Genomic DNA, 14264 nt, shown 5'->3' on the forward strand with positions numbered 1-14264 from the left:
GGAAGCCTTTTTAGGGTTAATCGTTTTATGATTCCCTACGGTGCCTTTACAGTAGAAGTTCTTAATCGAGCTCTTCTAAGACATTTGTTTTATACTAGGTGTAATACCCGTGTGTTACACGGGTTTCTTGAAATAAATAATATAAAATTTTGAACATCAACGAATTATTAAAATAATACAACACATATAAGTGAAGAGTTTATTGAATAAGTATGTAATTGAACCCAAAATACAAAAAAAAATCATTAATGAAATATTCTAAATAATTTTTACAAATCACAAATTTCCAAATACTTCTTTGAATACAACATTAGATGTCTTATTGGTAGGGTTTCCTTCGTTGTCTAAAATTAATATTTTCAATCCGTCTCTGCTTTTAACTCTAGACAATGCAACATACAACTGTCCATGAGTAAACACTGGTTGTCTCAAAAACAAACCAACCTTTGATAGCGACTGTCCTTGACTTTTGTTTATTGTCATCGCAAAGCATACAGCAAGTGGAAACTGTCTTCGCTGAAATGTGAAAGGAATCCTTTTATCCGACGGGGTCAGTGACATTCTTGGAATAAACGTACGTTTTCCTATATTACTTCCAGAAATAATCTCTGCTTCTATAACACGCTTACCCAATGCTATAACTCGCAGCCTTGTTCCATTACACAAACCGTATTTCTGGTCAATATTCTTCAATAACATAACTGGAACACCGACTTTTAATACCAATTTATGAATTGGCATACCTGAAGGTCTAAGGCCGTTTAGAACATCAGGAGAGTATAAAGATTCGTCAAAGTCATCGTGTACAAACTCCGATTGACAAAGACTGTCTGAACTTAAGTATTCTTTTTCATCTCCAGGAAATAATTTTAACAAACGATTGTTTATTTCTTGAACAACTTCATTTTTCGGTGCAAGGATTGCTCTTTCTTGAAAAAACATCGGATTATTGGCATTTTCAACAATAGAAGGATAGACAAATGTAATTAATGAACCAATAGGATCCGATGAATCTGTAATGAGAATATCATCTGGTATATCAACAATTGCCTCGCCGTCGTTTAAGCCACCAACCTTTCCTTCACCTATATTCAAAATCCAGTTTGCAAATGTGGTTGTTTCTTCAATATTAGATGTATGAAGACTTAACCTCATGTTTTTTTGTTAATCTTAAGACCTTGCAATTTGACCAAATATAGGAGGAACTTATTGAAGCATTGACGATGTCTTGTCTACTTCCATTAGGAACAACAGGTAGAATTTGTCTAAAATCACCTCCAAAAACAATTGCTTTTCCTCCAAATGGCAATTTTGAGTTGCTACGAAGATGACAACCCAATATATCCTTCAAAGATCTATCCAAAGCTTCAAATGCATGCTTATGAATCATGGGTGCCTCGTCCCATATAATCAATGATGTTTTTTTTAACAATTCAGCAACATCACTTTCCGGCGTTATAGAACAAAACGAATCCTCGGTAAGATTTAAAGGGATTATAAATCGAGAGTGCGATGTCCTACCTCCTGTCAATAATAAGGAAGCAATACCACTTGAAGCAACATTTAACACGATTTCACCCTCCGATCTTAAAGCAGCGGATAATGTTTTCCAGAGAAATGTTTTCCCTGTACCTCCGTAACCGTAAACAAAAAAGACACCTCCTTTCTTTTTCTTAACATTTGTGATAATATCGTCGAAAACACCTCTTTGTTCATCTGTTAATGAACCAAGTAGCTGATAAAACTCTTGTAATAGAGTCGTCCTGTCAAAATCTAGCTCCTCCGTAATCAATCGATTATTTGAAGAAGATATAGACTCATGATCAGGGTAAGGCATCCCATCAAAATCTTTGAGGCTTGAATTGTTTTGGAGTAAAATTTTTTCAATCTCATAAAGTGTCAAGTTTTTAACTTGATCCTCATCAAGCGATAAACCTGTAGAAATTTGCAAGTTAATTTTTATAGATATATAACTATATAAAATTAAAACTTAACGATAATAATAAGGTTAATAAGTTTTAGTTAAATATATAAAAATATATAATAAATTTTATTCAATAAATATAATATATTATGTAAGAATTATTAAGTAAAACATTAATTTAAATAATGAAAAATAACATATTACCTGGTGCCTTTAATCTTAGTTGTTGATTGTAGAGAATTCCATCTGATAAGTATTGCCAAGTTTTTTCCCAGACAAAGTACGGTCTCGACAAACTATTAGACTTCAGCATAGTTGCAAATAAATAACGCAAATAATATCCAGAACCTGAATGACTTGCTTCCTCAATTGCATCAATATATTCCCTATCATCTTCCAAAAGTCCAAGAGCATAACACGCCTCTCTAAAAGTAGCACACACATGTCCATTAACCGTACGAATGTCTGCAAAACATTTCGGACCTTTGACTTTATTTAAAAGGATTCTCAAAAAATATGCTTCACCAACATTAGGAGAGACGGTGTGAATTCGACCGATAGAAAATCCTTTTTCTCTTGGCTTCCAACAACGATCCTTCAATTTCCAAACAAACTTGGTAGGAAATTCAACATAAGAAAGCTTACGTGCTTCCTTATTATGTTCATTACACTCCATCCAAGCTAAGAACATCGAAGAAGAAACAGACTGTTTATTGAGGACATCTTCAATATCATCGTCAGCATCGTATACAACATTTTGTTGTCCAGGAAGATGAAAAGGAAGCCTCACAACAGAAGGAGTCCTGAAATGAACATCAAATTTGAATATACGCCACGAAGCTTCACATGCAGACAAATATCTACAATCGTAGTAGTTTTTTATTTCGTCAACTACATCGTCATTATCATCTGCGTTGTTGTTTGGTACAACCGCAACAGTAGCCCTATCAGGACCCTTGTTAATATATTTGAACAAATATTTGATGGAAGCACCCTGATTGCACCACTCAACATTAATGTGAGCTTGGTATATTTTCAAAAGCAGTTTGTGATATGGAACCACACTTCTATTGTCTAACTTAACACCAGACTTTTCAACAAAAGATCCATCATTACGTCTCTTATATATTGGATAACCATTTTCATCAACCGAAGTATGCTCTGTGAATGTCTTTGGGAAGTTTTTTGAACACTTGTTATCAATCATGCATGGGCATTTAGGATTATCACTACCACAAGGACCATGCATCATGAACTCGCTGACAAGTGCATACAATTCTGGATCGTCGTCTTTGTTTGGAATTTCAGCAGAAATAACACGATCAATATGTTCAACGGTTGGGAGCTTGTAATCAGAGTGCATGAATAGACATATATGAGCATGAGGTAGGCCGCGCTTTTGAAACTCCACCGTATAAACAGCTGACAATTTATTTACATAGAGACGTATTATAAGATTTTGAAAAAAATAAAAAAACATATTAACAAAATATATAAAAACACTTTAACAATGCATTATTAATATAAATTACCTGCTTCGACCGAACCCAATAATGAATTTTTCTTTAAGTCTTTAATCAATGAATCTAGCTTCATTTTGAACAACCTAGATAGGATATCTGGTCTGTCTTCGGGTTTGAGGTTTGTGTCAGCAATAAACCTTTGAATCTCGGGCCACTTTGGATTGCATGTTACAGTTATGAAATAATCTGGGTAGCCAAACCACTTACAAAGTGACATGGCATCTAAATAGTTTTGCATCATGTAGCGTGCACCACCAGTAAAAGAAGAAGGCAATATCACACGCTGTCCAATATTCGAAATATCTGTATTTCCATTGTTTTTCACGCTGCGTAATGTTTCATAGGACTCGCATCGAAGAACTTTTTGTTGGTTTCGTATGTAATACAGCCTCTCGCTTTCAATCATCGTATAAGCATCAACCAGAAATTGTTGAAAAAGCCTTCTTGAATTCAGAATTAATGAGAAAATATTAACTCTGTCTTGAATCCTATAAGAAAAGAATTCTCTCATTGTACAGTTACATCGTTTGTTATTCGTTGAACACGTAACACCTCTATGAGGGATGTCAACTCGATATCCATCATCCCCATAAGGAAAGAGCAGTGGGTATTGAAGAGCAAGGTAAGCAGGATGCAATTCATTTATACGTTGTAGACTGCCTGATTTAGTTTTTACGATGATATCTCTATTATCAATTGAATTACCAATGTCACCAACAATTAAAGCAGCAACCTCAGAAGCGGTAGGTAGGTTATATGTCCTTCCATCATGTTGTCTTCTTCCTATAAGACGTAACTTTAGATCTATATTAGGACTTGCATTAAAACAATCTCTTGCCATTCTATAACACTTAACCAACTCATTTGTTGAATCCAACATAACCTTCAAAAATCTTATGATTTCGATATCAAGTTGCTGAGAAGTTGAATTGCACCCATCTTTTTGTGTACTGTTAATAATGACGATTATATTTAATATTTAGTAGGTAAATAAGTATAATGAAAAAAAAGGATTGTTATAAAAAATAAACATGAAATATACCTGAAAGCGTGTTGTCTATTTGAAAGTTCGTTGTCAGTATCATATATGTATAGTTGAGAGAACTTTGGTTTTGATCCATCTATAGGTAGAAGGCTGCCCATACAATGGTAATTTTGACCACCAAGTCTGAAAATATATGGACCTTTGCCTTTGTTAACGGAAGAATCAACTTTTCCACCCATCGATGTAAATGAAAACATCGAATTGAACAGACGAATGTTGTTCAAAAAATGTTTCCCTTTGGGATGAACAGAACGATAAAGATTTTGGTAATCTTCAGGTGCTTCTTTTAATTCAGGAAGCTCGACCTTTCCGTTACCACAACACATTGAAAAAGATGTTTTGTTGCCATCTTTATTGCCTTTAAGGGCTTCATTTTGCCATAATTTTGCATGCCAACTCGTACACACAAAACTCTGATCACCATGGTCGAAATAATCTGTTTAAAAAAACTTGATTAAAGATATACATATATTATTCTTGAAATGAGTAATAGTTTAATATAATCATTAGTGTTACCTTTTGAGATACCCGAAATCAATTGAACATGATTATGCTGAACATTTAAGTGTTCATCTGATGTTAAGTCTATGGGTATATGAGATATATTTGAGATTTTCCTTTTTGACTTTTTGTTTCTCAAAGATAAACTGATAGAATTATCTCGAGTGACTGCTAACGAAGATGTGGCTGTCATATCATTAGACAATATAGAATATTGTCTATTTCCTGACACTGAAAGTATAAATGTTAGTATTGAATTTTGAAATAAAAATGATAATAGTATGATTTAAATTGTATAAAATACATACATAATATTTTTTGTAACTTATATAGTAGGAAAACTGATGTGAAAAGAAATTAGATATACCATTGGTAATGTTAGATAACGGTGTTGTTGTCGTATAATTGGAAGTAGATTTGAAACTTTGCTGAGCATACTCCATACACGCTACGAAATAAAAATATTTTAATTGATATAAAAAATAAAATAAACATAATAAACATTGGAATTTATTATTAGACAAATAATTATACATTAGATGGATGAGAAATAAATTATATAATATATAGCATATTACCGTTTGGTGTGGTGCAAGTCTGAATGGATCTTCTATTATCCAAATATTTTTTTCTTTGTTTTCGCTTATCTTTATAAACGTTTGGGTTGACATTTTGATTGTCACCGGTAACATTATTGAACTTGCTTGATGACAAGGTTTGACATTTGCTACTGTCATTAGTAAGCACTGAGAAAATTATATAAGAAAAAAGTTATTATAACCCTCAGAATATTTATAAGTTAACATATATAGGAAGAAAAAAAATATATGCATACTTATATCATCGAAAACGAAATATAAGAAATTTGTTTAAATAAAATATTAAAAAATGAAAACAATGTTGATCGTTATGACCATTACTTGTGAAATACTAAGAGTGTTATAAGGAAATATGCATTATTTATGTCGCAAAAGGTTAACACAAAATAAAAACTAATAAACAAAATTAAAAATATTATGTAAAAAGAATACTCTCGTAGCAAACTAATTATAAAAGAATGATAGAAAAAAAATATATCATTTGGCGTGGTGGTCATATCTTTACATTTTTTGTTATCCAAATATAACTTTCTAAGTTTTCTTTTATCTTTAGCATCATTGGATAATGAACTTGTAATATTAACATCCAAAGTAGATTGAAAAGTTGTATGCTGATATCCACCTGAAATATTTGAATTTATATTTTCATTGTTACCTGCAAGATATATAGAATAATTTGAAGTGGTTAGATGTTGATAAGGATAAATGATTTGTGTCCATATACTAAAAGTATAAATGTCAGTATTGAATTTTGAAATAAAAAGGATAATAGTATGATTTAAATTGTATACAATGCATAGATATTATTTTATGTAACTTATATAGTAGGATAACTGATATGAAAAGTTATTCGATATACCATTGATAATGTTAAATAACGGAGTTCTTGTCGTATAATTGGAAGTAGATTTGAAACATTGTTGAGCACACTCCATATAATCTATGAAATAAAAATATTTTAATTATTACAAAAAAATAAAACAAACATAATAAACAAATGAATATATTATTACACAATTAATTATACATTATATGGATGAAAGATAAATTATGTAATATATAGCATATTACCGATTGGTGTGGTGCAAGTCTGAATGGATCTTCTATTATCCAAATAATCTTTTATTTGTTTTCGTTTATCTTTATAAATGTTTGGGTTGACATTTTGATTGTCCCCGGCAACATTATTGAAGTTGGTTGATGACATGGTTTGACTTTTGCTAATGTCATTAGTAAGCACTGAGAAAAATATATAAGAAAAAAGTTATTAAGACCCTCAAAACATTTATAATTAACATATATACAAAGAAAAAAAATATATGCATATTTAATTCATCGAAAACGAAATATAAGAAATTTATTTAAATAAAATATTAAAAAATCAAAACAATGTTGATCGGAAAAATTGTTACTTGTGAAATACTAAGAATGTTATAAGGGAATATGCATTATTTATGTCGCAAACGATTAATAGAAAATAAAAACTAATCAACAAAATTAAAAATTTTATGTAAAAACAATACTCTGGTAACAAACTAATTATAAATGCATGATAGAAAAAAAAATATACCATTTGCCGTGGTGGTTTTATCTTTACATTTTTTGTTATCCAAATATAACTTTCTAAGTTTTCTTTTATCTTTAGCATCATTGGATAATGAACTTGTAATATTAAAAGGATATGTCAAAATAGATTGAAAACTTGTATGCTGATATCCATCTGAAATATTTGAATTTATATTTTTATTGTTACCTGCAAGATATATAGAATAAAATGAAGTGGTTAGATTTTGATAATGATATATTATATACGGTAGGTAGTTATTTTTATAAGGAAAAACAACATTTAATATATAATACTCTACCGGATTAATAATATAATTTATTGATTATGTGTAATACAAATTTGAATAAGACTTAATCAATATTTTTATAAATTAAATTAAATAAAAGAGTAATGATAATAAAACAAAATGGACACGTTGAAAAATAATTACCAATTGAAGTGGTTGTCACGACATCGGATTTTTTTTTTATCCAAATTTAACTTTTTTTGTTTGCGCCGGTCTTTGGAATGATTTGAATCCATACGATGTTTATATCATAAAAAACAATAGATCCTGTAATAAAGCTATAATAAACCAATGTTATATAAATTCATAGTATATATTATGAATTAGTAAAATTGACACATTATAAAAATACGTACGTGTAAAAAAATTGTTAATTTAACATCTTTTGAAGCTTATATTTAATAAAAATAAATGGACGTGGACTTATTATAAAGAATTTATATTTATATATTTAAATTTAATATACATTAATGGATTATATAAAAAATGACTGTACATGAAGACAAACCTTATGTAGTTAATTGGAAAAAAAAATAGATTTCGGTAGTTAAACAAGGAAAAAAAATGAAATAAAAAAAAATAAACTATAGTGATTCTTATAGAAAGTTTATTTACTTCTTTTACTTTTGATTTTTTTTTGCTTAACAACGAATTCAAAAAAAAAATTCACAGTTTTATTTTATCAAACAAATTTGAATATTAAACATTACTTATCTTAAATATAAAAAAAGGGTTTACGTAAAGATGAAGAAATCTTGAAAACAAATATGGAAAATGACGATTCTGCCCCTATAACTGCAAGGAGACATGTTCAGAGATCGCACTACAAAATGAACTATAAAAAATGACCATTTTTCTGATTCTGAAGGGCCAAAGAAACGGAAGAATACTAAAGAAGCAAATGGTGAAGACTTGAATAAAAAACAGAAAGAAAGTGACTCCACTACCCCTGTAAGAAAAAGCGGTAAGAAGGTAGATGTTGAGGGCAAAAATGGTACTTCAGCACATAAGGGTTCTTCTGCAGCTGCTTCTGGTGATAAACATGGTGCTAAATCATCAAGTAAAAAACATGGTGACGCTGTCACTAAGGTATCTTCATAATTCTTGTAACAAAATACTATTTAATATTATTTACAAATATGGAAAATAACGATTTTGCCCCTATAAATGCAAAGAGACATGTTCTGGACTACAAAATGAACTAAAAAAAATGACCATTTTTCTGATTCTGAAGGGCCAAAGAAACGGAAGAATACTAAAGAAGCAAATGGTGAAGACTTGAATAAAAACCAGAAAGAAAGTGACTCCACTACCCCTGTAAGAAAAAGCGGTAAGAAGGTAGATGTTGAGGGCAAAAATGGTACTTCAGCACATAAGGGTTCTGCTGCAGCTGTTTCTGGTGATAAACATGGTGCTAAATCATCAAGTAAAAAACATGGTGAAGCTGTTAATAAGGTATCTTCATAATTCTTGTAACAAAATGAACTATAAAAAAATGATCATTTTGACCATTTTCCTCCTTTTTAGTGTCTGTATAGTTATATTTACAATCATTCTGGTATACATATTCAAATATAATCATATGTGGAAATACATTTAATAATGACAAAACGCATATACATAACAGAGGGATTTACATGGAGAATACATTTAATAATAAAAGGGAAAGCACAGATATGTTAACATATGGTTATATTTACAGTCATTGGTACACATCTTTTAAATACTAAAGAGGCAAAGGGTGAAGACTTGAATAAAAAACAGAAAGAAAGTGACTCCACTACCCCTGTAAGAAAAAACGGTAAGAAGGTAGATGTTGAGGGCAAAAATGGTACTTCAGCACATAAGGGTTCTTCTGCAGCTGCTTCTGTTGATAAAAGTGGTGCTAAATCACCAAGTAAAAAACTTGGTGAAGCTGTTACTAAGGTATCTTCATAATTCTTGTAACAAAATACTATTTAATATTATTTACAATCATATTTTTATATTTCAAACAAAGAAATTGAAATTGGCATTACATCGAACAGTTGGCGGACTGATTACAAATGGCCTTGTTACAATGTGTTAAAAAAAGAAGATAATTGAAAATAAAAGGAAATGCATCGTGCATATATAAATAGGCATAATACTAACCTTATGTAGTTGTTGGGATGGTAATGCAGATTCTTCAAGACAGTTGATTCCAGCGTGAAGAAGACGACTCGTGCATGTATAAACGAAATTGAAAGGAAACGACTCATAAATGTATTATGTATATAGATGTAATTGAAAGAAATTTTTGGAAATTATTACCTGCTATAAGTAAAAGACGAAGGATCACACATGATTGATGCGATTCTAAGTAGAAATCCAGTTAACATTCCATATAAGTACATTGTGAGTCCATACACAGAGAAGATTTGGTTAAAAAGAAAGCGATATGATTTTGAAATCGAATCCTTCAATCCACCGTGATTGAAGGCTAATCAGTTGGCAAACGTATCTTTGTTGCTCTGTATAAGGACTTAATTGAGGAAACATAAACATAACCATTACATATACGTGTCTTATTGAACAATTTATATGCATTCCATGTGGCATTCTAAGACATTTACATGTGGAATATTCACCAGAAGACTACTGGAAAAAGTCAAAGCTTCCTCATGCCACCATGTTAAACCACAACATCCGTATGAAAGCTGTTTACTTGAAACTAAGCGTGAGACTGCTTAGTGTAAGTTGATGTATGTCGCTTATTGCTTTCCTTTATCCTAAATTAGTGTTGTGTGAAACTGCGAAACGTCTACCCTATTATTTTAACATGCTTATAATAAGGGAGACCCAAAACAAAATAGGGTCAAATATTACTCACATTTCACTTTTGGTGGATTGCCACAACATATAATTTTATAATTGGGACCAGGTTATGTGATGACATGACATTGGTTACATACGTGTTTAACTGTTTATCAAACTTTTAGTTTTCATTAAGTTTATGTAATACTATTGTACGTTTACTAATTTAAGTAACTTGTTATAATTAAAATGTTGCATGTTTCTATTATAAAAAAATATATGTACATTGATGAATCAATTTAATTCAAAGTTTTAAAAAATAATAAGATGTAATAAATAACAATTTAAAACTAAATAAATGACAACATTTAATAAAGAACTCAAAATCCATTCTTAACATAAAACGAAAGAAAACAGAATTTGTGAAACCAACAACGAAAGTATTCTTGACAAACCATAAAACCTAAAAATTGATGTTCGACTGGAATGATATATAAAAAACGAAAAACTGAAAATTGTTTGAAACGTTCATAAGATCTCACTTCTCGACTTTAGGAATCAATAGTTGGGTGGACACGACAGTTTCCTTGATTCCAATGGATTTTTTAGAAGGTTTTGTTGATGACTCACAAACAGTATCTTCTAGATCGTAAACATCTACAAGTTTACGTTTCACATTGGTAGTTGGTGAAAGCAGGCTAGTGGTGTCATGGTTGGTTGATGGACTCATTGAAATGGTATTTGGAAAAGTAGAGATAGGAGTATTATCAGCAACGAAGGAAGCAGAACCCTTAAATGCAAGAATTGACATATGTTACTGATTGACATAGGAGTAATGTAAAAGGAGTGAAAAGAAAAAAAAAGTAGGAAATTATACCTTAAAACCAATTGTATCCTGAGAGTTGAAATCTGAGACCACGACATTAACAGACTCAGTTTCAGTGTCCTATATATAACAGTTTGTAAAGTGTAATTTAGATTGGTAAATATCAAGTATATAAAACATAATTTGTAGACGGATTAAGACTTATTTGTAGTTAAACCTGTTCAATGTGGTTTGCTTTTTCAAGCTTCTCGAGCGCAGAAATTATGTCAACATCATCACTTATCTTTGATATGTTGTAACTACGGATGTATTTTCTTCCAGAGGTAAAGCCTCTAACTATAATTTTGAAAGCCATTTTTCTACCAATAAGTTCATTGATCTCAACAGGAAAAGCAACAGTCTCACCCATCTAAAAAAAAGTAAATGAAACAAAATTAGACTTAAAATGTAGAAATGATTAGAATAAATTAGGAATTTTATATAATGGATTTTATAATATATACCTTTTCATACTTTTCTATCAAATCTGATGCTGAAATGTTTAGAATACTTCTAACATCCCGATCAAACAGAGTAAGTGTCACTACTCCCACCAAGCCTTGTACTCGAATTTTGAGCATAAAACTAAGGTATTTAAAAAACAAATAAAAACCATACAAATTAGATAAATACAATAATGAAATAATATTAAATTTCTTATTATACCTTGGTTCAGCAACTATGACTTGTTTTTTGCACTTCTCCTGTGTACATACCCAAGATTCATTCTCAGCTACATGGTCCAAAACATTGGCCTGTTCAATGGGCATTTTATGAACCTTTCTCTTACAGTTCTTGCAAGCCGGGTAGTACCATTGTTGATTATCTTCAAACATCTTAATTGCTCCAAGAATGATGGCATAACTCCCCTATTATTAGTAATAACCAATGATGTTGAATCAGGAAAATTAAGCATCACTAATTTAAGATTTAATAATGTAAATATACCTCATCTAATTCATGGATCATGGAAATCTGGTAGAATTTAGTATTTTTCAGAAAGTCATCATGTACAGTATACATGATAGAAGACGTTGTAGCACGAGAACATGAAGAAGCCGATCCACTTTTTTTTTCATTAAACATGTTTACAAATAAAGTGTAAGTATAATATCAATAAAAAATATATTTAGTTTAATAGTAATATATAAAGGACTTGATTGAAACGTAATCAAACTTTTTTTTGAAATCAATAATTTCTTCAACTTGCTCATCAATGAATAACTTTGTTGCTAAATATGTGTTATTCACATATACACGCCCTGAAAAGAAAATGAAAAAATATTGGATTAAATTATTTCTTATATAAACATTGAAAATGGTAAAGATAGAACATTGTATTAATAAAAGGACCTCGGTAATCCTTCCACCTAGCACATTGAATAATCATTACAAAATTCACCCGATGTTTGGATACATAGGAATCAATTTGTTCAGCGTAATCTCCCCACAAAGTAGCCAACACTTGTCGTCCCCTAAATGTATATGAATTAAAACAACAATTTTTAAACTAATAACACACAAGTTTTAAAAGAAACATACTCTAAATCTTCCAATTTCAATGTAATCCTTTTATCAAGTTTTTGGGTTGCAGGTTCCAGTGGATAGCATTGAAAAACATTACCGATCACATCTATAATATACATTATGTAAGATGTTAGTATATAATTAGTGTTAGGATGGACAAATAATATACAAATATTATAAGAGGTAAAATGTGAAATAAACGTTGTGAACTTTACCAAAAGAAACAGTTGAAGGGATCGCCTTATCGATAAGATCTTGGAAGTTTGCAAAAGCGAAAGAATTCAAGGGCCCATTAAAACCAATGCACTTGTTTACTCTAGTGGTATATTGAAAAAACAATTTGTTTTGAATGTCAACAAACTTCATGGCATCATCAACATATAAACCAAGTGTTGGCTTATGAATGTAAACATCAGCATATTCTTCAAGTGTTTTTCCCAGTATAACATATTGTTTCTCCACAGTGCATTCAATTTTATTGCCCTAAAAAAAACGATTAAATAAATAAGACATAAACAACTATATGATTAACATAATAGTGTATAACTAATAATATGATAAGTTGAAATCATTAAATATGTTTAAAGCAATTAAGTTTAAATACCTCTTCACCCATTAAAATCATTCCGATTTGTCGTGTCTCATGTGGTTTCGACCAAGTTGTTTGTTTCCAAAGCCGGATAATTCAGACCTTAATTGTGTAGTTGTCATTTGAGAGACCTAGATCATTAATCATTGTAATTTCTGTTGGATCCATGAGCTGTAAGACAAAAATAAAACATTGATTATATAATGGACAAAATTGAGAATGATAAACAAATCAGATTTGAGAATAATAAGCAAAGTAATGAGGATACAATTTATTATTTATTTTCATGTTTAGATAATTGATTGTGTAAGAATGAAGTGACATCAGCTGAAGTTGTTAAAGAGTCTGTAGTATCTGAAAAAGATGAAGAAATATTGAAAACAAATATGGAAAATGACGATTCTGCCCCTATAACTGCAAGGAGACATGTTCAGAGATCGCACTACAAAATGAACTATAAAAAATGACCATTTTTCTGATTCTGAAGGGCCAAAGAAACGGAAGAATACTAAAGAAGCAAATGGTGAAGACTTGAATAAAAAACAGAAAGAAAGTGACTCCACTACCCCTGTAAGAAAAAGCGGTAATAAGGTAGATGTTGAGGGCAAAAATGGTACTTCAGCACATAAGGGTTCTTCTGCAGCTGCTTCTGGTGATAAACATGGTGCTAAATCATCAAGTAAAAAACATGGTGACGCTGTCACTAAGGTATCTTCATAATTCTTGTAACAAAATACTATTTAATATTATTTACAAATATGGAAAATGACGATTTTGCCCCTATAAATGCAAAGAGACATGTTCAGAGACTGGACTACAAAATGAACTAAAAAAAATGACCATTTTTCTGATTCTGAAGGGCCAAAGAAACGGAAGAATACTAAAGAAGCAAATGGTGAAGACTTGAATAAAAAACAGAAAGAAAGTGACTCCACTACCCCTGTAAGAAAAAGTGGTAAGAAGGTAGATGTTGAGGGCAAAAATGGTACTTCAGCACATAAGGGTTCTTCTGCAGCTGTATCTGGTGATAAACATGGTGCTAAATCATCAAGTAAAAAACATG

At 30.7% G+C, this 14264-nt stretch overlaps 1 protein-coding gene and 1 pseudogene across 1 annotated transcript; both read right to left on the reverse strand.

Annotated features, from left to right (window-relative positions):
- Positions 1-276: 276 nt before the first annotated feature.
- LOC145130634 (uncharacterized) lies at positions 277-6799 on the reverse strand (annotated as a pseudogene).
- A 3959-nt stretch (positions 6800-10758) lies between these two features.
- LOC145130635 (replication protein A 70 kDa DNA-binding subunit E-like) lies at positions 10759-13228 on the reverse strand. Its single transcript, XM_079065406.1, has 11 exons — positions 13217-13228; positions 12828-13095; positions 12628-12718; positions 12439-12560; positions 12263-12347; positions 12034-12151; positions 11752-11954; positions 11550-11670; positions 11264-11455; positions 11098-11166; positions 10759-11010 (listed from the first exon to the last, which is right to left on the reverse strand). The coding sequence occupies exons 1-11, from the start codon at positions 13226-13228 to the stop codon at positions 10759-10761; spliced, it is 1533 nt and encodes a 510-aa protein (XP_078921532.1).
- Positions 13229-14264: the final 1036 nt, after the last annotated feature.

This window comes from Lactuca virosa, chromosome 8, assembly GCF_052849685.1.
Source record: "Lactuca virosa cultivar CGN04683 chromosome 8, Lactuca_virosa_CGN04683_v6, whole genome shotgun sequence".
NCBI lineage: Eukaryota > Viridiplantae > Streptophyta > Magnoliopsida > Asterales > Asteraceae > Lactuca > Lactuca virosa.

Excerpts from the sequence above, each read along its gene's own strand:
- LOC145130635 (XM_079065406.1), bottom strand. Across the intron at positions 12,719-12,827 it reads CCCTTCAACTGTTTCTTTTG|ATGTGATCGGTAATGTTTTT; the intron begins GTAAAGTTCACA and ends TGTATATTATAG. Across the intron at positions 12,561-12,627 it reads TTGAAATTGGAAGATTTAGA|GGGACGACAAGTGTTGGCTA; the intron begins GTATGTTTCTTT and ends ATATACATTTAG.